General features: G+C 44.6%; 4 protein-coding genes across 4 annotated transcripts; all 4 read left to right on the forward strand.

The window, feature by feature from the left end:
- The first annotated feature begins 341 nt into the window (after positions 1 to 341).
- On the forward strand, positions 342 to 10,327 carry myrfl (myelin regulatory factor like). Its single transcript, XM_084345693.1, has 23 exons — positions 342 to 465; positions 1,174 to 1,267; positions 1,986 to 2,047; positions 2,250 to 2,688; positions 3,084 to 3,278; positions 3,401 to 3,596; positions 3,956 to 4,032; positions 4,153 to 4,263; positions 4,334 to 4,427; positions 4,501 to 4,701; positions 4,787 to 4,895; positions 4,985 to 5,094; positions 5,789 to 5,934; positions 6,471 to 6,632; positions 6,734 to 6,805; positions 7,081 to 7,127; positions 7,340 to 7,501; positions 7,594 to 7,641; positions 7,914 to 7,998; positions 8,225 to 8,299; positions 8,599 to 8,710; positions 9,297 to 9,368; positions 9,830 to 10,327. The coding sequence occupies exons 1-23, from the start codon at positions 393 to 395 to the stop codon at positions 9,911 to 9,913; spliced, it is 2,826 nt and encodes a 941-aa protein (XP_084201819.1). The 5' UTR covers positions 342 to 392; the 3' UTR covers positions 9,914 to 10,327.
- A 2,566-nt stretch (positions 10,328 to 12,893) lies between these two features.
- LOC311252785 (uncharacterized protein) lies at positions 12,894 to 14,816 on the forward strand (the record flags this gene model as incomplete). Its single annotated transcript, XM_084346310.1, has 4 exons — positions 12,894 to 12,990; positions 14,002 to 14,170; positions 14,404 to 14,546; positions 14,708 to 14,816. The coding sequence occupies exons 2-4, from the start codon at positions 14,090 to 14,092 to the stop codon at positions 14,814 to 14,816; spliced, it is 333 nt and encodes a 110-aa protein (XP_084202436.1). The 5' UTR covers positions 12,894 to 12,990; positions 14,002 to 14,089.
- A 941-nt stretch (positions 14,817 to 15,757) lies between these two features.
- Positions 15,758 to 21,617, forward strand: cct2 (chaperonin containing TCP1, subunit 2 (beta)). Its single transcript, XM_084346532.1, has 16 exons — positions 15,758 to 15,862; positions 17,408 to 17,482; positions 17,581 to 17,646; positions 18,009 to 18,120; positions 18,270 to 18,346; positions 18,436 to 18,548; positions 18,665 to 18,867; positions 18,959 to 19,059; positions 19,178 to 19,305; positions 19,493 to 19,596; positions 19,932 to 20,051; positions 20,300 to 20,428; positions 20,521 to 20,624; positions 20,751 to 20,850; positions 20,997 to 21,138; positions 21,227 to 21,617. The coding sequence occupies exons 1-16, from the start codon at positions 15,860 to 15,862 to the stop codon at positions 21,255 to 21,257; spliced, it is 1,608 nt and encodes a 535-aa protein (XP_084202658.1). The 5' UTR covers positions 15,758 to 15,859; the 3' UTR covers positions 21,258 to 21,617.
- A 791-nt stretch (positions 21,618 to 22,408) lies between these two features.
- On the forward strand, positions 22,409 to 25,725 carry nots (nothepsin). The gene is made up of 9 exons (XM_084345418.1): positions 22,409 to 22,473; positions 23,219 to 23,399; positions 23,763 to 23,880; positions 24,153 to 24,271; positions 24,443 to 24,642; positions 24,753 to 24,878; positions 24,959 to 25,103; positions 25,176 to 25,274; positions 25,372 to 25,725. The coding sequence occupies exons 1-9, from the start codon at positions 22,412 to 22,414 to the stop codon at positions 25,546 to 25,548; spliced, it is 1,227 nt and encodes a 408-aa protein (XP_084201544.1). The 5' UTR covers positions 22,409 to 22,411; the 3' UTR covers positions 25,549 to 25,725.
- The last annotated feature ends 548 nt before the right edge of the window (positions 25,726 to 26,273 follow it).

The following is a 26,273-nucleotide window of genomic DNA, read 5'->3' on the forward strand; positions in this document are numbered from 1 at the left end:
CTACTTAGTTACTTTAACAACTGTAATTGAGTACTGAGTAAACATCAATGGTTTAAAAGTAACTAAAACTCTGAGTAGTGTTTGAGAATACTTTGTACTTTTACTGTAGTATTATTTTTTAATCTATTTTACTTGTAATTGAGTAAAATACTCAGCATTTAGGGAAGGAAGAAGGTCGAAAAGTACCAAATCTGCCTCTAAGTAGTAGTGCAGTCGAAGTTTACTCGAGTAAAAGTACTTTGTTACTTTCATCCACCGGCTGTCGGACACTTTAAGTAATAATAATGTATAAAGTAAAGGTTCTGTGTACTGATTCATTCAGTGTTTGTCTCCAGCAGGACCCTCCTCATCCCTCCTCACTCCCCGGCTGCAGCGCCCCCCCGCTGGGCAGCATGGAGCCCGGAGGAGGCCGGCTGCCGGTCCAGGTTCTGGGAGAGAACGAGGCGCTGCAGCAGTTCTTCAGTGGTGAGCTGTTACACTTCATCAGCTTGACTCTGGTTCTGGACTCTGTTCTGGACGTGAAATGAGTCCATTTTGAAAAACCTCCACAGACAATAATATGACAGAACACACGCTGAGTTTTAACAGCTTCATTAAGAGGTCCAGGAGTCCAACAGATGATAAAAGAGGTTCTGGTGGTTCTTTGGTTTCTTAGGAGGATCCAAGAGTCGCTCAGTTGGTTCTTAAAGGGGTCCTTCAGGGACAGGTAGTCCTTTTGGACCGTGTGGGACTCCTTGAAAAGGTTGGACTGAAGTTTCATGTGGTCCTAAAGAGGACGTTCCAGGGGTCGTCAGGGAAAGTCAAATATTCCTTAAAATAGTTCTATTGGACCTTGAAGAGGTTCAGAGAATAAGGAGGATCCAGGAATCCCAGAAGGGTTCTACTGGTTCTTAAGGAGATCCTGGAAGTAGTTTCATGGTCTGTAGAGGAAGATATATTGATCCTGGAGAAGGAAGTTCCTGTGGACCCTGAGGGGCTGTTTGAGAAGGGTTAGGGTTCTGGTGCTGGATGGTACTTGAAGAGGACAAAAAGATACCTCTTGTAGTCTTTGAGGAGGATCCACTGGACCTTATAGCTGTTATGAACACAGACGTCATGATTATATACACACTCTTACATGTTTGTGTGTGTGTGTGTGTGTGTGTGTGTGTGTGTGTGTGTGTGTGTGTGCAGGTCAGGATGTGAGCGGTGTGTTGGACAGTTCTGTCGCCGTGGATACGAGCATCCTGGAGCAGTACCTCAGTAACGACATGGACCCCAGCAGCTTGTAAGACTCACACACACATACACACACACACACACACACACACACACAGCTTCAGTGTGACATAATTTCTCCTCTGATCATGATCGATTATTGATTATTGATCAGTATGTAACTACTTATATCTAGAATTATATTCTGTATTAAGAATCTGAGTCTTCATAACAACTGATGTTGTGATACAAGTAAAAAGCACAATATTTTAATACTCAAGTAAAGGTACAAGTACTCAGTTACTGTCCACCACTGGCAGTAGTATCGGTTATTGTGTCGGTGCCATCATCCTTCCTGGACACACACACTGTTACATAAAACACACAGACACACAAACAGCATTGACCCAGTTGGTTATCAGCTGGGTGAAGGTTGTAAACAGGCTCATGAGCTTCTCTTTATGACACCAAGGTCACATCGTCCAGATTTTATCTGCCGCCGTCTTCATTTTCATAATAAATGTACATAAACATATTTCTTAAAAATGTTAAATTAAAGTGATGAAGAGCTCAAAGTGCGTGGTTGACTGTGTGTTGTGAACAAAGGTCAGTAAAAGTACAATATTTGCCTCCAAATGAAGAGAAGTGGAAGTGTGAAGTAGCAGAAATGGAGATAGAGATCATGAAGGATCAGTCTCCACCTGACCGACGCACTCTGACAGGTAACTACAGGTGACACCTCAGTGTGATGCGTTAACCTCTCTCCGTGGTTTGTGTTTTTTTCCCAGCATGCTCCCTGAGTCTCCTCCTGACTCGAGCTCGGAGGCCTGTTCACCTGCACAGATACCAGGTACTGTTCACAGCTTCAACCAATACATTTACTGCAAGAAGACTTTTCATTATTTATAGTATTTAAAGCCAGCTGTCACATATTCTGATTAGATTGTTTAACACCAAAAGGAGCTAAATATGAGAGTAACATATTAAAATAAAACAGTAGAACATTTTAATAATTAACACCAGCTGATACGCTGTATTTCTCTGATTGGTAGACTTTCACTACGAGCCGCCCTATTGGCCCAACCAGCAGACCAACCAGGAAGTGTTCCAGCCGGCTCAACGGCCTGCCCTCTCCTCGTCCTGTCGCTTTAAGGATCGAGGCTCCGCCCACCATGAGCCGCTGACCCACGACCAGCTCCGCAGTCTGGGCCTCACTAACACGTACATCAAGTCTGGGACCTCACCTGCCCCACCTGCTCCCCCTGCCCCACCTGCCCCCCTGCACCAGCACACGCACCACTCACCTGAACACACACATTACCTGAATCCAGACGGCTGCTCGCAGGTGTACACCCCCCCAACACCTCAATCCCCACCACATCCACCCTCGAACAGTTACGCCTCCCCCTGCGCTGGTCCAGGCCTGATCCACGGTTCAGCCACACCCTCTACAGCCTGTCTGATGGGCTCCACCTCCACGCTACACACCTAGTAAGTCCACCGCCCCATCAGTTATATGACTTTTAGTCTTTACTAAATCGCTGTTTTGTTGGTTGGTTGGTTGGTTTGTTGGTTGATTGGTTGATTGGTTGGTTGGTTGGTTGGTTGGTTTGTTTGTTGGTTGATTGGTTTGTTGGTTGGTTGATTGGTTGGTTGGTTTGTTGGTTGGTTGATTGGTTTGTTGGTTGGTTGATTGGTTGGTTGGTTGGTTGGTTGGTTGGTTTGTTGGTTTGTTTGTTGGTTGATTGGTTGGTTGGTTGGTTGGTTGGTTGGTTTGTTGGTTGGTTGGTTTGTTGGTTGGTTTGTTGGTTAGTTGGTTGGTCTCAGTCAGTCAGTGAGTGGCTGTTTGGTCTGGACTCTGAATGTTTCTTCTCATCCTTCTTCAGCTCTGCAGACAGTAAAAAGAGGAGGAGATCTGAGTCTGAGGAGCCGTCAGCAGGAATCGAGGCCTCCTGCAGTGAAGGTGTTGGTAATGGAGTGGGTGGTGGTGGACTGAGTTCAGGATCCTACCAGCTGCTGACTTGGGATCAGTACACGCCAGAACATTGGAGCACTTTGTACAACAGCAGCTACCAGACACTGTGAGTACAGAGCCAGCTGATCAGTGTTGTTGAGAGACCTGCGTTGGACAGACCGACTGATATCATCATCTTTACACCTGCACCTGAACAAAGTCTAATCAGCTCCTCTTCTGTGTTTCCAGGTCTCCTCCTGCCTACCACGTCGACACAGATAAAGGCTTCGTCTTCTCTGCAGCCGACGAGGCCTTCATCTGCCAGAAGAAGAATCACTTCCAGGTCACCGTTCAGATCGGCGTGGCCGCAGAGCCGCAGTACGTCAGATCGCCCAGCGGACCGCAGGTGGTCGACCACTTCCTGATTAAAGTGTTCGGGATCAAGGTGCGCGCAAGACTCTCAAACCTTCTACACTGAGTGACAAACAACAACACAGTGATTCATGAATCAAGATAAATTTTTCTCAGCTAGACGAGAGATCCAGGTCCAGGACATGTCTAGATTGGTAGCCTAGCAGCAGTTAGCATTGGAGCTATTTCATGACCAACAGACAGATGTCTCAGTTGGACAGGCCGACAAAACCCACCTGTCTCTGGGATGGATCGATGACTTCCTGTTAGCTCACAAAATGCAGCATGAACAAGATACTTTCTCCAAAATGTTGGAAATTCTGTCATTTGCACTTTGAGTCGATGTCGACAGTATTTCCTGTGTGTGATTCCTGTTTGTCTGGTTCGTCACAGCTTGAATCTCCGAGCCACCAGGTGACCATCGAGCAGTCTCAGCCCGACCGCAGCAAGAAGCCCTTCCACCCTGTCAGGTAGATAAAGGACGCAGCAGCCCAACAGGCTACATGACCAGTTTTTTTTCAGTTTCCGATACATAAGACACAAAAGTTGTAAAAGCACAAACATGCAATCAATGAACGCTGTTCCTCCAGGGTCAGTCTGCCCAGCGGCAAAATCACCAAGGTAACGCTCTGCCGACTGCACTTCGGCGAGACGACGGCCAACAACATGAGGAAAAAAGGCAAACCCAACCCCGACCAGAGGTGAGTGAGTGACTATGTGAATGAATGAACGACAGTCCGAGCTACGTGCTAACTGTGTGTGTGTTCGTAGATACTTCCAGATGGTGGTGGGTCTGTACGCTGCCACGGCAGGAGGGGAAACTTTCCTCCTCACAGCTCTGGTGTCGGAGAGGCTCATCGTCAGGGTAACAACGATTAAAACACACAAATATTATGTTTTATTTATGAAAGTGTCTCAGCAGCGTATCCTCCCTGCAGGCGTCTAACCCCGGTCAGTTTGAGATGGATGGGGACACCATGTGGCAGCGAGGGGCGGTGCAGGACGCCGTCGTCTGTCAAGGCCGAGTGGGCATCAACACCGACTCTCCTGATGAGGCGTTGGTCGTCTGTGGAAACGCCAAGGTGATGGGCGCCGTCATGCAGCCGTCGGACTGCCGCGCAAAGGAAAACATACAGGAGGTGAGACGATGACGCGTCACTCAAACACCACGGAAACATCTCAGATATCAGTTCGAGTTAAAGCGCTCGTCTGTTTGCTCGTCAGGTCGACTCGGAGCAGCAGCTGAAGAGAATCACTCAGATGAGAATCGTTGAGTTCGATTATAAACCAGAGTTTGCTTCCAGCATGGGGATCGACCAGACACACCAGACAGGTGAGTGACCGCATCATTAACGTGTTGATGCAGTGGTGTACCTGTGGTTTATGTATTACACCAGGTGATGTGATTGATGTGATCTTCAGGTATCATAGCTCAGGAGGTGAAGGAGCTGCTGCCGTCAGCAGTGAGGGAGGTCGGAGACGTCAGCTGTTCTGACGGAGAGAAGATTAATAACTTCCTCATGGTGGACAAGGTAACCTCCTCTTCTCCTCCTCCTCCTCCTCATCTTCCTCCTCTTCTCCTTCTCCAGACTGTTTTATTGATTTATGTTGTTAAATATGACATTTAATATTTGACTTCAATAAAAAGCAGAAGTTACTTTAAGTTTATCAGATATTAAAGTAAAAAAACCAAAAAGATTTCTTAAAATACTGAAGTTACTGTAAAAGCAGGGTCAGTGTTTCCCCTCACTTTAAACAAAAACAGGTCAGAGATGACACAGCTAGCTTAGCGTTAGCCTGCAGTTAGCGTTAGCCTGCAGCATCACTTCCAGACTCTTCTCCTGTGTGATGAAGACGATCAGCTGACTGGTACCAGAGGAAACTCTGACAGCGTCAGACATGTTGTTTGTTTTTTTTCTTTTTCAGAGATCCTTTATTGATTTGTTTGTGAAGAGGGTTCACTCTGGACAGATTTGAGAAACTGAACTTTGTGACAAATTGAATTTCTGTCTTTTGTTGTTTATTTTTTTTCTGTTGACCTGTCAAATTTAGATTTTTGGTGAATGTTATTTGAACTTAAAGCCGTCAGGATAAAGTCAAGCTGTTTGTGGAAAAAATACTGCATGAAATTAAAGATCTGTTAATTTTTACAAACACAAGTTGCTCATGTTCTCATCAAACTGCTGCCCATTAATTTCCTGATATCTCCTCCTCTTCGTCCTCCAGGAGCAGATCTTCATGGAGAACGTCGGGGCCGTGCAGCAGCTGTCGAAGCTCACGGACAACCTGGAGACTCGAATTAATGAGCTGGAGGTCTGGAACCGCCGACTGGCAAAGCTAAAGAGCCTGACCGGCAGCCTGCGCTCCACCGGGTACTTTGATTCATTTATCTGATTTTATACTGTTAAATACCAACATTGATGTGTGGACAACAAGTTATCCTTGAGCTGTAGTTTGTGGTCATGTTCAGCAAATGATGGATATACAACGAGCCGGCCCTGCTGATTAAATGTCAAAGAGGTGTGTTCTGGTGCGTTGCATAACAGCAGCATCACTGTTTTATCAGTGTGTCACAGTTCAAGGACGGCCGAGTCTCTGAAGGCGACTGTGTGATTAACGAGCAGCAGCCTTAAAAAAACAGAATAAACTGCAGCTGACAGAAAACATGAAGTTGTGAAGAGTCACAAACTCTGCTGCAGTTTATCCTCCTTGTTTGTGGCTTGTTGAAAGGTATGAATCCCATGAAGCAGGTTGGAGGACAGCAGACTGCGCTCAAGGTCTCACACTGAGACTTGTGATGATTTATTATTTGTTATCTAGAAGTTAAAGACATTCACGACATTCTCAGCAACGACACCGTACTGATATCAGCATGATGTATAAAATATAATCGTGTTTCCTCCAACAGGAAGCCCAGGAAGCACAGCAGTGTGTCGACGGCGCCGAGTCCAGACGCCTGCACGAGTGTTAAAGTTCAGAAGGACGGCTGGAGTCAGAAGTACGCCCACTGTCTGCAGCACAAAGTCTTCCAGGCCAGCGTCTTCACCCTGCTGGCCACCATGGCTTTCTGGTGAGGCGTGCGGTCACTTCCTGTTTGTGCAACACATAAATATTATGTTAAGCTGAGAGACAGAAAAATATGATTTCAAAACTGTTGTGGTGTGTTCACAGCGTCATCTCTATCACCGCTCTGTACCTGTTTAACTTGAAGGAGGAGGACTACGACGCTTTTCCCGGAAACAAGTAACATCAACAATTTATATTTTTATTGTAACAGGAAACACAATTTATATCTGCTCAGTTAAAGCTGAACAATCATAGATACTGAACATCCTCGAGTCTGTCAGGTGCTGCACTTTAAAAATAATTCAGATGTGCCTTCACAAAATGTCTGATGTGGAGTCACCTGCAGAAATCTGTCCCTGACAGTCATATTTCTCATGAAGCTGCTGAAACGATGCTCACGCTCACTTTAACTCCAACATCACCTCAGTGTCCGTGTTGTTTCTGTCTCTCAGTAACGGCAGCGTGGTTCCTCTGCAGACGACAGCCTGGAGCAGCACAGGTAACCTCCAGCGTTCACCTCCGCTGTCTCATACAGACGATGTAAACAAGGGCTGTTTCATTCATAATGAAAAAAACAATGCAGTTCAAATGCAGGAGGAATTAAAACATAATAAAAACATAAATAGAGATAATAAATTCAGGACAAAACAAATAAAAGGTGAATAACATGTTCAATCAGCTCATTTTAAAGCCGTTTCTTCTCTCCTCCAGTCCCAGCGACCACTCAGCCCGGCCCGTGGCCTCCAGACGTGGACTTCTGTGACCTGCTGTACTGTGATCAGGTGTACTGCTGCACTCCACCTGCACGGGGCAGCACCGAGTCCAGCATCACCTCCGCTGGACCACCTGGAGCAGAGAAGTCCAACCTGACAGGTGACAGCAGCTCGGTCCAACACTCAGAGATATTCAGATATCAACACAAAGAAACACGTGACGCTGATCTCTGATGTGTTTTTGTTCCACAGAAATAAGAAGAGAAAAACTTTATTACAAACTGAAAAGTGCCAGAGACTGTGAGTGCACACGCACACACACACACACACACACACACACACACACACACACACACACACACACACACATACACACACACACACACATACACACACACAGTGAGCTTATTCTTCTCGTCAGTATCGAGTGTCATCACACATGACCTCTGTGTGAGAATAACATTTGACATTAAAACAAAAAATCATGGTGACCTTGAAGAGGACAGGACACAATATAATATATATTTATATAATATAATACTGACTCATCTGTATCATCATGTCTCTGTCAGGGACGAACACCACCATCCACTCTTTCATGATCAAAGAGAACCAGCAGGCCATCGACAGTAAATACTGTCTGAGGGACGAGTGTGGGTGAGTGAAGACCGACGGGAAGAAGCCGATGCTGCCTTTTATTTTGTTACGCACACACAATATCTCAAAGTGTAGCATCTCTAACTATTAAGATAATGTTTTTTAAGGACTTTCAGGACTTAACAGACTTAAAATAATAAAGTATGATCAATTAGAAATATTGAGCTAAACTACAGTCTTCACTGTGTTCCCGCTGGACTGACTGATGTCACTGTGTTTCCTTCAGACCGGGTCGGTACGTCTACAGAGTTCCCATCAGCCAGTTTGTTCCCGTCAACATGAGAATCACGCTGCTCATGAAGTGAGTTCAGACGATGAAACACACGAAGACGTGTTAATGAACATCTGAGTGGTTCTTTGCTTCTTAGCTACAAACTGTGTTGGAGACTCAGATGTTCGTTGTCTGGAGCCACTTTCTGTTTTAAATCAAGTCTCCAGCTGCTTCAGTTGTTTAGCTGAATGCTGTTTTACTGTGAAGCTCCAGAAATGTTTTTGTGAACCACGACCCGCAGAGACAATGACTGAATTCACATTTTTGGGTGAAACCTGAGACGAAACTGTAAATAAAACACGTTCTGATGGGTTTTTGTCTTCCTGTAGTTCTACAGAGCTGCTGGTGGTTCATCTGTGCAGCTTCGATGAGTCGGCAGCCTGCTCGGCTCTGCTGGACATAAACACCGTCACTGGGATCAGATACCCTTCAAACACACAGGTGATAAATATGGAGATTTCTGGACGCTCTCTTCATTTAAAAGATTACAGAGGTGTCTTGTGTCTGTGTGTATCTGTTTGTGTGTGTGTGTGTGTGTGTGTGTGTGTGTGTGCGTGTGTGTGTGTGTGTGTGTGTGTGTGTGTGTGTGTGTGTGTGCGTTGGCTCGAGGGTCACTGAGGATCCAGTCCACTGACTCAGTTACCATTACAGTGAATAATGCAGGCAGTGTGAGGAAACGCTGATCAATAATGGATGTCTGCCAGGGTTTTCCTCACATCAGGACGACAGCACGCTAATCACAGCCGCGCTCACACTAATCCAGGACACGGACACCAATCACACACACCGACACACACCTGACTGCACCACACAGGACACGTTAGAGACAGTGTGATGGACACAAACGTAACAGGCAGTTTTAGGCCCATTTGAATGTTTATTTCATTAAACTTCCTGCTGAATGTGTCTGTCCCACCTCTAGCTGACTGTCTGGACTGTAGTTTGGTTTCACAAACATGTTTCAGCTGTTGCTTCTGTGTTTTAAACCTCGACCTGACTGTTGTGTTGTGGTCTGTTGTCTCTGCAGGGAGAACATGAGTGGCCTCTTCACGTGTCTCGTCTTTATCACAGCTCGTATCACTTTCGCTCCGCAGTCGCTGTAAGAAAACTGAATTTTCTCTCTCATGTCTTTTTATTTATAAGTGAGGATTTCTGCTATTATTATTATTTTCTAATTATTAACACATCTCACGTGCAGACTCAAACCAACAGTGAATGAATCTACAATGAAATGAATATTTTTGTGAGGTGTTTTTAAAGATTTACGTCTTCAGACATATCGAGAGACAGATGGACATTTTGTTGGTTTGGGTCTGAACGTTTGTCCACAATGAAAACAATATAAAGAATAACATCAACTTCATACTTTAATCTTTAACCGGCCACTCACTTCTTTACTTACTGTCATATCATAAACTATAAGTATGAGAGAAGCTTTTAACTGTAAACATTAGTAAACATTATTATTCTATTATTTTTATAACTGCCTGATTTTGTCGTATTTATGATACTAAATAATTATAAAAAATTGAAGTGTGTGTTCATGTGTCTCTTCTTCAGGGTCTAGCAGACTGCAGTACTGACCATCACTTCGCGGGGGCGCTCTTCACCGACTACCACTTTCACTTCTACAGACGCTGCTGAGACTCGTAGACTCACATTTATTATTATTATTAAATATTTTCCGTCCCCCACATGAAGGTGACCATCAGAGAAACATGCCGGCTGTCATCACTTCTGCTTTTATGTTTTTTAAAGCCTCAAAAATGTGTTTTTATTGTGATAAACTGTTCGTCACTTTTGTTGATAGATTGCACTGCGTGATTTATAAAACAGGTCTGCAAGTGAAAGTTCAGATCAGATGCACAAAATCTCCTTTTAATGTTTTCTTATTTACCGTCTTTTATTCTGTGAGGACGAAGAGTTCAGCTTGTAGAGACGAAAAACAGGTTTTAAAATGTCCACAATTCACTTAATCGACATCCAGCAGGAAAATAATTAACTTCAAAGCAAATGTTTAAATTTATCTGAAGACTGGGGGAAGCATTTCGTTTTCAAGATGAGAAAAATAAGTAAAAAAAATATATATTATGTTATAGTTTTGTCTTGTGAAAAGTTTTAACTGTTCATTCTTGTACAAAATACAAATCAGGGTTTGTCTGAACGTGTGATAGACGTATGTGACCTTTGGGGAGGATATAAAAGGTTTAATGATAAAAATGTTTTGGACCTTTAGATTAATAATAAGATCAATAAAAAAGTGGCTAAAATTTAAGTAGTTTGCTGTTTTAGATTTTAAGATAGTTTATTTGAAGCACTGATCTCATTCTGAAGGAACAGGATTACACCTGTGAGAAGAAATTACAGTTTACAGTAATTCTGAGAATAATCCTTTTCTGTACATATATATTAATTTAAAAAGCTCTGAGACGGAGGTGTGCGTCTGACTGAGGCGAAAATAAAGTTACTTCTTTGAAAAAGTCATTTCTGAGTGTGAAACTGTTAAAATGAATCTTTTCTATGAGCTGAACTGAACGTGACTGAATCCTGACTTCTCTGCTTTGTATGAAATGAAAACAAGTTAAATAAAATGTTTAAAAATGTCATTAAAGCTGCCTCGAGTTATTTATAGTGTGACGGGTCCCCTGACCTTCATGAAAACCCAATGCCAACCTTCAACTCTAAACCCAAAGGTAAATACTTAAAACTTGTGATTTTGGTCCCCACAGTGCAGGTCGGTCCCCACGGTGCTGGTCGGTCCCCACGGTGCAGGTCGGTCCCCAAAGTGTAGGTCAGTCCCCACGGTGCTGGTCGGTCCCCACAGTGCTGTGGCATGTGAGGTCGGGGTAACGATGCATTCGGGTGCTCCTCGGATGGTCCTATTTCCTGAGTTGGGAAGTCGTTCTTCGGACTTTGGTGTGTTCGTTCACGTCTGTGGGAGCAACATGTGTTTTTCTGATTATTTTGACGGCACATGAACAAACAGTCACACACAGTTAGCATGGTAGCGTCACGGTGTGAAGTCACCTCACAGACCTCCATTTTGTTTTCTAAACGCAGCTGAACACAGAACAGAAGTAAAATGATGATAATCAATACATTTTGAATGATAATGAAAGGTTTTATAGTCAGCAGAGACCAGGTTGATCCGAGGCTGCAGTAGAGAAACGACATCAGCCTTTTCCATTTTATAATAGTCGTATGTCTGTGGTAATATTTGTGAAAATATCAGTAATGACAGTAATATTTACCTTTAAATGATAGTAACCAGTATAAAACAATACATTTTGGAAGTAATGTGCCCAACACACAAACTTAGTGATGGACTTATTGTATTGTTCAGGAGACAAGGTTGGTTTTCTTAATGTGAACTCCTTCAGCTGTAAACACACACACACAGACACACACAAACACACACTGATGACTAATTCAGGTGGAGGAGGTGCAGCAGAAACACCAAACTAATTAGGTGTCTGAGACAAACGTCTCGGCTGCAGAGAGGAAGGTAAAGTTGCAGGACTGGAAACAGAGATGGACGCCGAGCACACTGTGAGTCCGACTGCTCTCTATGGTCTCTGCTGTTTGGTGCATTGAGCTGATAATCAATTAACTGTATGTGTGATTCAGTTATGATAGTGATGTTATTTGCTAAATATAGAAGTGGCTGCTAAAATCAGAGGAAAACATCCTGACCAAGAAGATAAAAAGGTTTTCTCTGTTTTCTAATTTCATAACGCAAAACATAGATTCTCTCAGAAAACTTAAGAGGCAGCAACAGAAATGAAGAATATCAGTAATATTAGATATAAACTGCAGATTTAACTTCATTAGTCTGATAAAATACAACAAAAACTGCATTTCTCTGCCCAGAATTGATCCAAAAATGATTTTAAGTAACAATCTTTAATAAAATGTTTAAGAGCTGAATCATCTGTTATCAAGGATTATTTGATGTAAAAATATTCAGCACAAATGTCTGTTTTTTTCATTATTCAAGGAGTTATATTTAAGCCGACGGGATGGCTGTTCAGATTATTAAAGACGTTTGTATTTGTTCCAGTTCAGCAGCTGTGAAGTTTAAAACTAGGAGCAGATGTTAAGTCCTCGTCCAACATTATCTCAGATCTGGATGTTTCTTTGTTAAAACACCAAAACAAAGACGAGAACATTTTCAACAAGTCTGTTGAAAAGCAACGAATGCTGTTACGGCAAAAAAGACAATATTATTATCTACAGAAGGTCGGCCCGGCTTAAAAATTTGTGAACGACTGTATTCGGCCCAAAAACAAACTTACAGACATGTTTTTTAAATTTGATTGGACCTTTTTCAGAACTCTGAGCTAAATTTTTAATCCAAACTAAACAAAAAACAGGTGTAACGTTCCAAAGCCGATACAGGTAGCTAATCCTTACTCAGCTGTGTGTGTGTGTGTGTGTGTGTGTGTGTGTGTGGTGTCATCTGTCAGCCTGGAGACTGACGGACAGATGTCTGCTGTCACCACGGAAACTATCGCCGGGGGAAACTGTCTCTCTCCTCCTTCTCTTCCACAGTCAATCCTCTGACAAGATGTAATTAACTGATACTCTATCCTGTGTGTGTGTGTGTGTGTGTGTGTGTGTGTGTGTGTGTGTGTGTGCGTGTGTGTGTGTGTGTTGCAGGGCAGGTTGGGAGGTCGTCACCTCTCTCGGATTCGGGAGGAGTCGGACAGCAGGGAGCACAGGTAAAAGTTAAACTAACTTCCGGCTAACCACAGGTGGAAAGAGTCCACACGTTGTTTCCTCCAGGAGAAGTTCAGATATATGTGTAAAAACAGACTCTGGTAAAAGTAGAAGTACTGATTCAACTTCTTTACTCCAGTAAAAGTAATAGAGTACAGGCTCTGACATGTACTCAGAGTATCAGAGTAAAAAGTCTCCCTCTGAAGGACATCTGTGGTCAAAGCTAACTGAAGCTCACGTCATATTAATATAATTCAAAGACTATTAAAGTTAAAGGTAGAGTCAGCAGGATTTGTCCCAGCTGTTCCTGAACGCACCACAAAGATAGTTGATTGTTGAGTCTCATTCCCAGGACGTCAAACAGCCACATGTTGGGTTGGTAAAGCGTCCCGAGCAGCAACAAAGAGAGAAAATAAGAAACTCTCTGCAGATACGAGACACTAACACGCCTTTTCTCCCCGTTCCAGCCTCCCTCTCTGTCTGTTCACGTCTTTGTTTCGCATCGTAACCTGAGTAAACTGGGTTGAACGTTGTTGTAAACACGCTGATGTACGAACACAACTCAACAACATACAAAACAAAGGTCGAGTTGTTTTTAGACATTTTGATGCAGAACTCCTTCACATCTTATCTTTAAGTTAAATGGCAAAAATACCAAATACAAGCTGGGATGGAAACATGGCTGCTGCCTTCAGAGGAGCTGGAAACTCTGTCCGGCCAATCTGATAACAGTGTGTGTGTGTGTGTGTGTGTGTGTGTGTGTGTGTGTGTGTGTGTGTGTGATACTCTCTGTCGACCTTGGCAGAGGGATTCGTTACTGTGATCAGACCCGACTATAAACAAATCTGAATGGAAACTGGTTTACATGGATCTGTGTGTGTGTGTGTGTGTGTGTGTGTGTGTGTGTGTGTGTGTGTTCATTAGCTCTGCCACTCAGCACTGAGTCGCTGCTTGACAAGATGGGAACATGATGAGGTGAAACATGACCTCTTCACTCTCTCTCTCTCTGTCAGCACCTGTTTCCTGCCGCCGATCGTCCAGCGGCAGCAGACAGGTGGAGCAGGTAAACCAGGTGTGGACGAGGCCCAGAGACAGGAAGTGATGCGTCCGTCTCATCCGGCGTCTCTGGCTCTGTACGAGCAGCAGAGGAAGGTGGAGGACAACAGGAGTCTGCTGGAGGAGGTGACCGTTAAAATAATATGATCGACCCACTTTCGGCAGGTTTATGTGAGGTGTGAGGTGAAGAAATATTTTGCGCCCCCTGGTGGAAACTCTTTGAACTGCATGTGCAGCCATTTTAACAGGATAATTCAACCATTATTCTATATTTGTCCACAAATCTCATGAAAAGACTCAAAACAGTGTGTGTGTGTGTGTGTGTGTGTGTGTGTGTGTGTGTGTGTGTGTGTGTTCAGTTGGGTCGTATCGAGGCGGAGCTCCGACAGTCGGTGCGTCTGGACGTTGAGCGGCAGCAGGAAGCTGAGTTCCTCCGTCAGCAGGAGAACAAACTGCTGAGGACGCACCTGTGTTACCTGAGCCTGAGCCAGAGAGTCGCCAAGTAAAACTTCAGCTACTCTTCAGATTCACGTCAATAACACAAAAACAAACGTTTTACCAGCTGAGACATCGTTCTGGGGTGAACTGTTCCTTTAACATCGTCAGTCAGACACTTTTCCTCTCCTTTCAGATGTTGTCTGTTGTTGTCTGTTGTTTCTACAGACCCTGGGTCAGCAGCTACTTCAGGAAGTTCCCCATGCACATCTACTGTCTTCCTGTGCAGGCGGCCAATCACAGAGCCAGGAGGCGGGGCTTGATGAAGAGGAAATGAGGGGGCGGGGCTGAAATACGCTGGAAATATTTTTGATGTTTGTTTTGTTACCTGAAAAATAAATGTTATTGCTCCCTGACTATTATTTTGTCCTGTGTTTTCCTTAAAGTACACAAAGATATAGAGTTCATTGAACTGGTGCCTCTAACAGAACAACTGGGTCCAGTCCGGACTCAGGCTACTTTCCAAAAAACATCTCATGGCTAAAATTAAGGTTAAAATCTATTTAATGCAGAAGACTCTGTGAACTACATGGTTCATTTGAGGTCTTCTCTTCAATGTGGACCTCTGACACCACCTGGTGTTAAATACAACATGAGACGAGCAATAAACAAATAAATAACAGACAGAGAGGAGGGAAACCAATTAATTTCTAAGGACACATTTCTAAATAACGTTACAATGAATTATTTGTTTCTTGTCTGATTTCTGTCTCATATGTCTTTTCGTCCTCGTCCACGTTTTTTCTGTCGCTCACATGAAAATATCAATACCTTTGAAACCATTATCTGTTATTATTATTATTATTATCTGTCTTTTTTAGTGTTGTAGTGTTGCACAAGAACATTTTATGGAATGAAAGAAAAAACACGTGTTTGGTAAGAAAAGCTTTATTGCATTTTCAAAGCGCTTTGTGTTGCCTTGTGTCTGAACTGTGCTATACAAATAAACTCGCCTTGCCGTATTATTTTATTTTATATTAAGCCTTTTGCTATGGAACCGGCTGCAAATGTATACTAATTTGTATACTGCTATTATTGTTTTGCTATTGTCTTGTTGTTTAGGCTACAGAATCCACATAAGAAACAATATTTGACAGAAAACACATATTACGTTTCACACTGGCTCAAATAAAGTCTATATTTTATGTAATAAAAGCCAAAAACAAAAAATCCAGGCCTATTTTTGAACAGACAGCTGCAGCATCGTGTTCTCCCTGATCTGCCCTGAACGCAGCATCACGTTTTCACGTCGCTACGTCACTCCCCTGCCCAGCCCTTCTTCTGTGTGCGTGCACGGCTCCATCCTGAATCACAGACATCATGGTGAGTTTCTGCTTTTATTCACTCTGTAATAAACCGACGGAAACGGCCAGAACACGTCGCTTCAGCTCCTCACGGAGCCGAGCTCACACAGACTCTGCTAAACACTTTAAAGACTGTCTGTGTTGTTCGTAAAGTCCGGTTAGCCTTCTGTTAGCCGGCGGTGCTAGCCGGCGAGCAAGCACATGGGCTTTATGAAAGGCTAACGGCTAAGCTAGCCGCTTTAAAGTGCGCATTGAACTGTTAGCACGGTCTGATGAAACTGACGGGTTTCCTACAGCTAATGTGATCTTACCTGCCGTGTTTAGTGGGTCTATGTGTGCGCGCCTGCCCGTTATTGTTCTCCTCAGATAGCCTGCTAGCATGCTAGGTTAGCTTGTCATCTTGGCTTTGTGGCTGTCAAGACACAGAGGAACAAATCAGCGATTATGGCCACTCGTGAATAAAATGGCAAAAAAAACCAGTAAATATAAATATGTGAGTGCATCGACGTGTAACATCTGCTGTCATCTAACTTCAGCTGTGATCACAGTCGTCGGTAGTTTTTGTGTTTTTTGGTTTTGACTGTTAATAAAGTGTCTGAAGCTTCTAGCGGTTTCTACGAGGAAGGGGCAGGGGTCCGCTTATGATGCGTTCACTGGGGCTCGGAACAAAAACCTCCGTCCACGCCTAAATTATGGCGTACAAGGACCCCAAAATAATGTCTAACTGTTGATGAAGATGTAATTTTTCTAAGTTAACACATGTTATTTAAACTAGTGTGAAATGCTGAACATCCAGTCCAGTAAAACTTAAGAGATGTTGATTCAACATTTTGGTAATTTTGGAGACGGTAGTTTGATTCTGTTGAATTGATTTGTGTTGCCTCGATCATTAGTCAGTTAGTGGGACACAGAAGATTGAAGAGCCGTCAGTAATTTAATTATTGTTTAATTTCAGGCATAAAAAAGGCTGTTTTGCACTTGCAACCTGAATATTTGTTTTTTTTGGATGTAGGTCAGATTAAATGAGACTTAATCTTTGACGTTGTGAAACCAGATTAACATTTCTCACTATTTTCTGACATTTCAAAGACAATCGACCGCCTCTGTCTGTGGCAGCTGGACTTCAGTTACCCAGTAGACGTGTATCACACTGCACTTGTATTACAGTTTATGATAACTTTGATGAAAGATTAATTTTTAAAGTTTTTCTATTAGACGTCGTTATCGTGTGTTTCCTGATCCAGAGTTTTTTCTTTTTATTTCAAAAGAACAAAGTTATCAAAAACTGAGATAGTAAATTTTGAGGCCACTCGTGTTGTTTGTATAATTTTGCTGTTTATGAATCAAAGTAGTCGTCAGCTGATCAGTAGCGATCAATACACTGATGGTATTAATAACCATGAGGGACGGAGCTGCTTAGGAAATAAAACTTGTAATAGAAACATGCTGGACCCAAAAACTTAAACATGTCACAGAACTATTGTTTGTTTGTGTTGCTGTCAGTTTGTCCCTTAAGATTGATTGATTGATTGATTGATTGATTGATTGATTGGTCTCTCTGCAGGCGTCCTTATCGATGGCCCCGGTCAACATCTTCAGACATGGAGCTGATGAAGAGAAAGCTGAAACTGCACGACTGGTGAGTTTATTTAAGTTTTCATGTTGTCTGAACTGTGGAAACTTTATCGTTTTATTATTTAATGTGTTTTTCTTCTATTTGTGTGTTTTTCTCTGCAGTCGTCTTTCATCGGCGCCATCGCTATCGGAGACCTGGTGAAAAGCACTCTGGGACCCAAGGGGATGGTAGGTCACGTTGATCATCATTAAAGACCTTTTCACTGGGATATTTCGATGTTTCTCTGCTCAGAAACAGTTCAGCCAACAGGAAGTAGAGATGTTGTGTTGTCCTCCAGAAGCTCTCAGCCCCCTGGTGATCTTCTCCCTCCAGCCGGCTGCCACCGTCTTTATGTTTATGCAGTAAAAGGAGACAGTAGTTTATAGATGACTCCTCATTTCAGCTTCATCAATCAGCTGTTCCTCGTCGATGTGAGGAGACGGGAATGAAAATAGAAACAGGCGTCGAGCTCAGAACACTTAAATGAAATCGAGCTGATTTTGTTGCTGACGCTCCCTCGTTGAACAATCTTTCTCGTCTGTCTCTTCAGGACAAGATCTTGCTCGGCGGAGGGAAAGGCGGCACGGTGACGGTGACCAACGATGGAGCGACCATCCTGAAAGCCATCGGAGTCGACAACCCTGCTGCCAAAGTCCTGGTTGGTGAGTGAAGCTGCTGAACAAACTGGACGTAAAGTTTGGAAATGATTTTGGTTTTGTGTCGCAGCTGGAAGAGAAACTGTTCTGTTAAAGATGTAGTGAAGATTATCTGATCCGCCTGGTTAAAGTAAAGTTCATGTGTCGTGTTGCAGACATGTCGAAGGTTCAGGACGATGAAGTCGGCGATGGCACCACCTCCGTCACCGTCCTCGCTGCAGAGCTGCTGCGGGTAAAATACTGTTTGTCTTTTTATTAAATTGAGCCGTGAGGGTTAAAACGTCTCACTGCTGCTTGTTAACATCACTGTCGCCTTCGCAGGAGGCCGAGCTGCTGATCGCCAAGAAGATTCACCCACAGACCATCATCTCCGGCTGGAGGAAGGCGACGCAGGCGGCCAGAGACGCTCTGAGGGAGGCGGCTGTGGACCACAGGTGAGTCTGATGTGAAGCTGCTGAGGCTGGAATCAGTTTGTTTCTGAGTTTGATTCAGTTATTAAGTCTTCTTCTCTTCTTCTCCTTCTGCCTCCGCATCCTTCCCGTCTCCATAGCAACGACGCGGCCCGTTTCCAGGAGGACCTGCTGAACATCGCCCGGACGACGCTCTCCTCCAAACTGCTGACTCACCACAAAGATCACTTCTCCAATCTGGCCGTCAACGCCATCATGAGGCTGAAGGGCTCCGGGAACCTGGAGGCCATCCACATCATCAAGAAGCTCGGAGGCAGCCTCACCGACTCCTACCTGGACGAAGGTGAGCGAGGACCTGTGATGTCATCGCCGGCCAGGCTGATGTGTTGTTTTTATCTGATTGGCTCCTGTAACGTCTCCGCTGCTCCGCCCAGGTTTCCTGTTGGACAAGAAGATCGGAGTGAACCAACCCAAGAGGATGGAGAACGTCAACATCCTGATCGCCAACACCGGCATGGACACCGACAAGATCAAGGTACACACACACACACACACACAAACACACACACACACACACACACAGCTTCTGTTTTCACATTTGTGTTGTATGACTGTATATTTACTGTGTGTGTGTGTGTGTGTGTGTGTGTCAGATCTTTGGCTCCAGGGTTCGCGTCGACTCGACGGCGAAGGTCGCAGAGATTGAACTCGCAGAGAAAGAGAAGATGAAGGAGAAGGTCGAGCGAATCCTGAAACACGGAATCAACTGCTTCATCAACAGGTACACACACACACACACACACACACACACACACACAGCAAACAGCAGTGGGATAAGTGAATAGTCGTCCACTGGAGGGCGCTGTTGCTCTGTGATCCTCCTGGCAGCTGCTCACACGTTCATGACGTTTTAATTCTTCTGTAAAACGACTAAACGTCTGTTTGTTTGTTTGTTTGTTTGTTTACAGACAGCTGATCTATAACTATCCAGAGCAGCTGTTTGCTCAGGCGGGTGTCATGGCCATCGAGCACGCCGACTTCGCCGGCGTCGAGCGCCTCGCTCTGGTCACTGGTACGTACAAACGTGCACACACACGTTCTGCAGGATCTGCTTTATTCAGTGTTGCAGTTGTTTGTGCTCGTGTCTCGTTCTGTCCACAACACGTTCAGTTTACTGTCACAGAGGAAAGAAAACAGGATATTCACATTTAACAAGCTGCAATCAGAGAAATTTAACCTTTTATTCTTCAGAAATGTAGTTTAATCGTTGAAGCTCCAGTTTTGAACTGTGGAATTTTTTGCCGAGTCATTTTCTGACTCGACTCTGGTCACTTCAGATGAATCCACAGCTTCATGTGTCACATCAGTGGATCAATATGCTGACGAACTCTTCTTGTGTGCGATCAGGAGGAGAGATCGCCTCCACCTTCGACCACCCCGAGCTGGTGAAGCTGGGTCACTGCAAACTGATCGAGGAGGTGATGATCGGAGAGGACCTGCTCATCCACTTCTCTGGAGTCGCCATGGGTACGTCCCGAACATCTGAACGAGGCCACGCTTTGTTTTTTCAGCTTGTTGTTGTTAATTTTCTGTTCCATATTTCTGCTCCTTGATCGCAGTTCTGGTTTTTCTGAACGGCTGCTTATAGTAGCTAGCTTAGCATTGAGGTAGCTGCCGTCTCACTGTTTGACTTGTGGATTTCATGTGAGCTTTAAATCGTCTTCAGTCTGTTAAGTTGTAAATTAACGTATATCACCTGTCCCTCCTCCCCTCAGGTGAGGCGTGCACGGTCGTCCTGCGAGGAGCGACTCAGCAGATTCTGGACGAGGCCGAGCGCTCGCTGCACGACGCTCTGTGTGTGTTGTCTCAGACTGTGAAGGAGCCACGCACCGTCTACGGAGGAGGTACACACGCACATACACACTCACACACACACTGTCTCTCACAGACACACACACACACACTCTGACTCTGACTCCGCCCCTCTCTCCTTCAGGCTGCTCTGAGATGCTGATGGCCAGGGTGGTGTCTGATCTGGCCAGTAGGACGCCAGGAAAGGAGGCAGTCGCCATGGAGTCGTTCGCCAAGGCTCTGAGGATGGTACGGGCTCGTCTTTAAAGGATCACACCGTCTTTTCTAAGAGATTGTTTGTAGAAACAGATTTTCTCTCAAATCTCAAGTTTTGATTCTTGTCCGGCTAACTTTTCTCGCCATTTTCTCCTCCAGCTGCCGACCATCATCGCCGACAATGCCGGCTACGACAGCGCCGACCTGGTGGCTCAACTGAGAGCTGCACACCAGGACAACAAGACCAACTTCGGACTGAGTGAGTGAACACAGACAAACGTTCACACCACACTGGATTTGATTGATTGTTTGTGCTCTTCTGTGGCTAAATCTGTTGAAGTTAGCATGCTGACCAGCTAGCCCCGTGGGCAAACATTAATGATTGTGTGTGTTTTCCCCCTGCAGACATGTCTGAAGGCACAGTGGGCAGCATGGCGGAGCTGGGCATCACAGAGTCCTTCCAGGTGAAGCGTCAGGTGCTGCTGAGCGCCTCTGAAGCTGCTGAGATGATCCTGAGAGTCGACAACATCATCAAGGCTGCGCCCAGGTCAGTTCATCACACCTCACATCTGTCTGACAGAACCGGCTCTCAGGTGAAGGTGAATTTTCTGACCGTTGTCGTTTTGTTTTTGCAGGAAGAGAGTTCCCGACCATCACCCCTGCTAGAGGAAGAGGAGGATGAAGAACGGGGGGAGGGATCAGTTTGTTATTTATCACCTCTGTGTAGTTCAAAGTAAAGAAACGCTCCGCTGTCTTTTCTCTGTCAAACTCTCACTGTGGAAGCACTGCACAGGCTAGCTGGCTAACGCTAGCTAACCATCACACACGGCTAACTTCTGCTAATGCTAGCAAGACAGAAGCTAAATCATTTATAGCTTCACATAGCGGTGTGAATGTAAAGTTTGCGATGCTAACATTAGCCGAGGTCACAGCTGGAAGCTTGTTACGCTAACGTTAGCCGACGTCGCCTTGAACGAAAGTTTGGACGTTTTGTTTTGTTTACTGAAATAAAAGAACCAATCCTCATCTGAAGGTCTGTTTGTTGTCTTTGTCTCTTCTGACTGATCGTCGAGGAACTTCTCCATCAAGTATTCATGTTTTTCTGTCCACCCTGTGTTTGTGTTGTCACCGTCTGCTTCATCAGGTCAGAGTGACCGAGACCTCAGAGTCAACAGACTGAAGTTACCCAACAAAGACCGAACCGTCCACACTGAAACTACAGACTCAGCTTTGTGATGTTTGAGGTGTAAATTAAATGTGTAGCAGTAAAAAGCTAATGCTAGGCTACAAACAGACGACATCACGGTCACATGACTTAAACGTCTCCACCACTGAGCATCTTACTGCACAATTACTATCCAGGTTTTCTATAAACTGATCAATGCACAAGTTGAAAAGTCAGAGTGAGAACAGTGAGACTACAACCTCTGTAGTCTCATTTAGACACTTGTTAGCAACCGCTAACTGTTTTTAACACATGAAGAGCTTTATAATTAAACTGCGGACATTTAATGATGGATTTTATAAAATAATAAATTAAAATCTATGTGTGATTTATTTCACGGCCTTCAGAGACTTTAAAGACATTTTAAAAATCTGCTTCTTCAGCTCTTATGCAACACACAAGCTGCAAAGTGTCTGAAATAAATGTAGTGGAGCACAAAGTAGAGTAAATCTACAGCAGTGGGTCGTCAGTTACACCCAGCAGGAGTTTGAGACACCACGAGTCAGCAGTGAGATCTGAGGTCCAATCAGAGCAGCAGAGGATCCTGATAAACTCTTCATGGTCTGACAAACACCAGACAGACGGACGGACGGACATGTTGAGGCAGGTGTTGGTGCTGCTGCTGGTTTGGACATGGACGAGCTCGGCGCTGGTCAGGTAAGAATCAGAACCATCATTAACATCATATATACAGCAGCTCTCTTTACATCCAGGCAGCTCGTGTTTCAAATTAAACTTTTTATTCCCACAAGACGACTCATGACTGACTTTTATTGTCAGTTTTCAGTTTAAAAGTTTGAGTCCGGTTTATTTTATACCAGAAATCATTTTGGACCTTTTCTTGTTTAAAGTCAGTTTATAGTTTGTTTGGATGGAAACATTGAAACACTCTCTGTGTCTATACAGTAAATATGAAGCTACAGCTGGCAGACAGTAAAATGAGCTTAGCCACACATCAATTTTAAAGTTGAAAACTAAATTACATTTTAATTAACGGGCTTTAGAAATGCTGGTATTTGGATTTTGTTGCGTTTAGCCGCTTGTTAGCAGCCTCCTTTTTTAAGACACGTAAACTTTTTTTTATTCAAACTTACTGTCATATTTAATGTCGTAGAACAAAATCTGAAATATCTTAAACGTGACCACAGACCTTTAATCAGACATTTAACCAAACACCCATTTAAAATACACATCGACTGTGAGACGAGGGAGCAGGAGCTGATTTACAGGTTTTAGGACTTCGTTCCTGCGACACGTTACAAACATGGTACGATTATTTTGGCCATGTCCCCTTTTCAAGTCTTCATGCTAAGCTAAGCTAACTGGCTGAATGTTGAACTATTCCTTTAAGAAATGTAACAAAAAATAAAAATGAGTGGACACCGACTGGTTTCCTCTGCAGGGTTCCTCTGAGGCGGAAGCCTTCGATCCGGACCCAGCTGCGGGCTGACGGCCTGCTGCAGGACTTCCTGAGGGATCACCGCCCCGACATGTTCAACCGGCGCTACGCTCAGTGCTTCCCGCCCGGCACGCCGTCGCTGCGGCTCGGACGCTCCAGCGAGAAAATCTACAACTTCATGGACGTGAGAACGACACAGATCCACGTTTATTAAAAATGTGCACAGATGAAAGTTTTGCAGAGTTTTTTAAATTTCCTCTTCCTTTAATTTATGAATGTTTTCAATGAAAAATCTGGTTTTTTGTTGTCAAGAGTTTCCAGATCATCCGACCCAGTGACTCATTATCAATACCAACACGTGTTATTTTAACCAAGTTCTGGTGAAGTTCTGTCTTTAGTCTCTGTTGGTATCAGTTGAGTTTGAGTTGATGAGTCTCAGACGCTTTACACTTTATAATTCACTTGTTTTGTTTATTTATTTATTTATTTGTTTATGTTTATCACAGTCATAGTGTCACAGACTGACACGATGTCTCTGGTTGTTCAGGCTCAGTACTTTGGTGAAATCACTTTGGGTTCTCCGGAGCAGAACTTCTCTGTGATTTTTGACACCGGCTCAGCTGATCTCTGGGTGCCGTCGTCCTACTGCGTCAGCGAAGCCTGTGGTACTACACACACACACACACACACACACACACACACACACACACTGCACAGTTCATCCAAGTGTTTGACTTTGTGTTGGTTCTTTATAAGAGTTTGTGGGTCAGGATGACACGACAGGTTGGTTCAGTGTGTTCCTGACTGATAAGAAGTTCAAGGTCTGTGTGTTTGTGTGTGTGTGTGTGTGTGTGTATGTGTGTGTGTGTGTGTGTGTGTGTGTGTGTGTGTGTGTGTGTGTGTGTGTGTGTGTGTGTGTGTGTGTGTGTGTTGGCAGCGTTGCACAGGCGTTTCCGGGCGTTTGAGTCGTCGTCGTTCCGTCACGACGGTCGGATGTTTGGGATCCACTACGGATCAGGACACCTGCTGGGCGTCATGGCCAGAGACACGCTGAAGGTTCACGTCGATGTTTTAATGTTACGACTGTGTTTATAGAGAAAGCGACAGAACGCTGGGCGGTTCTGATCAATCAACATTAAACATCACAAACATGGAGCGAACTAAGGAAGACGGTTCTGACCCGTGTTGTTGGAGAAGCTGAAGATGGACTCATGTCTTTGGTTCCAGGTCGGGGGTCTGACCGCCCTGAACCAGGAGTTTGGGGAGTCAGTCTACGAGCCCGGTGCCACATTTGTGATGGCGAGGTTTGACGGCGTTCTGGGGATGGGTTACCCGAACCTGGCGGAGATCCTTGGAAACCCTGTTTTTGACAACATGATGGCGCAGAAGACCGTGGACGAGCCGGTCTTCTCCTTCTACCTCAGCAGGTGCGAGTGCCGGTGCAGCCAGATGACCAGGGCGTGGTACCGGGAGGGTCCAGAGGGATTCAAACAGGTGTGATGAGAAAGTTTGTTCTTTTTTTTCTGTTTCTGTGCAGGAGGACAAGTAACAGCTACCCAGAAGGTGAACTGTTGCTCGGGGGAGCAGACGAGGCGCTGTACACCGGACCAATCAGCTGGCTCCCTGTGACCTCTAAGGGCTACTGGCAGATAAAGATGGACAGGTGACAGATTGAGTCTGTTTAATATTAAAACAAGAGAAAACAAGAAACATGCACCATGATAATCTTTGTGCGTGCTTCAGCGTGGCGGTGCAGGGCGTCAGTTCGTTCTGTCCTCGCGGTTGCCAGGCGATTGTTGATACCGGGACCTCCCTCATCGCCGGACCGACCGCTGACATCCTCAACCTCCAGCAGCTGATCGGCGCCACACCGTCAAACATAGGCGAGGTGAGAGAAATCCATCTTCATGTGAAACGTGTCGGCGTGTAATCCGATCTGACGTTTACCTTCGTGTTTCAGTTCCTCATCGACTGCGTCCGGTTGTCCAGTTTGCCTCATGTGACGTTCGTCCTGGGAGGGAAAGAGTACACGCTGACCGCTGAGCAGTACGTGAGGAAGGTGGGAGCGTCGGCCATTTTGTTTCTCTTTAGCTTAACTAACTCTCAGGACATGTTTTGTCATTAGTGTGATACTGATCGTCTCTCTCCGTCTCCAGGAGATGCTCGGCGACAAGGAGTTGTGTTTCAGTGGTTTCCAGGCCGTGGACATTGTTTCTCCTGAAGGGCCCCTGTGGATTCTGGGAGATGTATTTCTGACAGAGTTCTACAGCGTCTTCGACAGAGGACAGGACCGGGTCGGCTTTGCCGCTGCTAAGCACCCAGCTGAAGGCTAAATCAGTTATCAGCAGCTATAAAACTGTATGATCAATAAATACTATATGACCAAAAAGACCTCAACAGCATTTTGTGATTATTTACAAAATCACCAACATAAATTTCACTTATTAGCGATTAGCCAGCAACAGCGTCCAATCACAGACCAGCATAGTTTCTCTCGTCCTGTTTGTTTCAAACATCTGCTGAGTTTCACTGTTTCATGTGTTCACCGTCAGCTGGTTCATGTGTTCACTGTCAGCCGGTTCATGTGTTCGCCGTCAGCTGGTTCATGTGTTTACCGTCAGCTGGTTCATGTGTTCACTGTCAGCCGGTTCATGTGTTCACCAACAGCCGGTTCATGTGTTCACTGTCAGCTGGTTCATGTGTTCACCGTCAGCTGGTTCATGTGTTCACTGTCAGCCGGTTCATGTGTTCACCGTCAGCTGGTTCATGTGTTCACTGTCAGCTGGTTCATGTTTAGTTACTGCTGCTGAAAACACGTTTCCTGTGATGCTGCTTCACAATAAAAGCTTTTAAATGACTTAATAACAGGGCTTTTATTGTGAAGGAGTTACAGGAAATGAAACATGTCTGTAGCAGAATTAGCGGTGATTCTTTGATGGTTCTGCAGGATCGAGACAAGAGCGTCACTGTTTTAAGCCCAGTTGTGGTGGAAATGCAAGAACCAGCAGAACCAGGCCGGCAGGTGTAAGATGGAAAAAGGGCACTTGTTGACACCATC

This window comes from Pagrus pagrus (assembly GCF_965226575.1).
Source record: "Pagrus pagrus genome assembly, chromosome: 23".
NCBI classification, from domain to species: Eukaryota; Metazoa; Chordata; class Actinopteri; order Spariformes; family Sparidae; genus Pagrus; species Pagrus pagrus.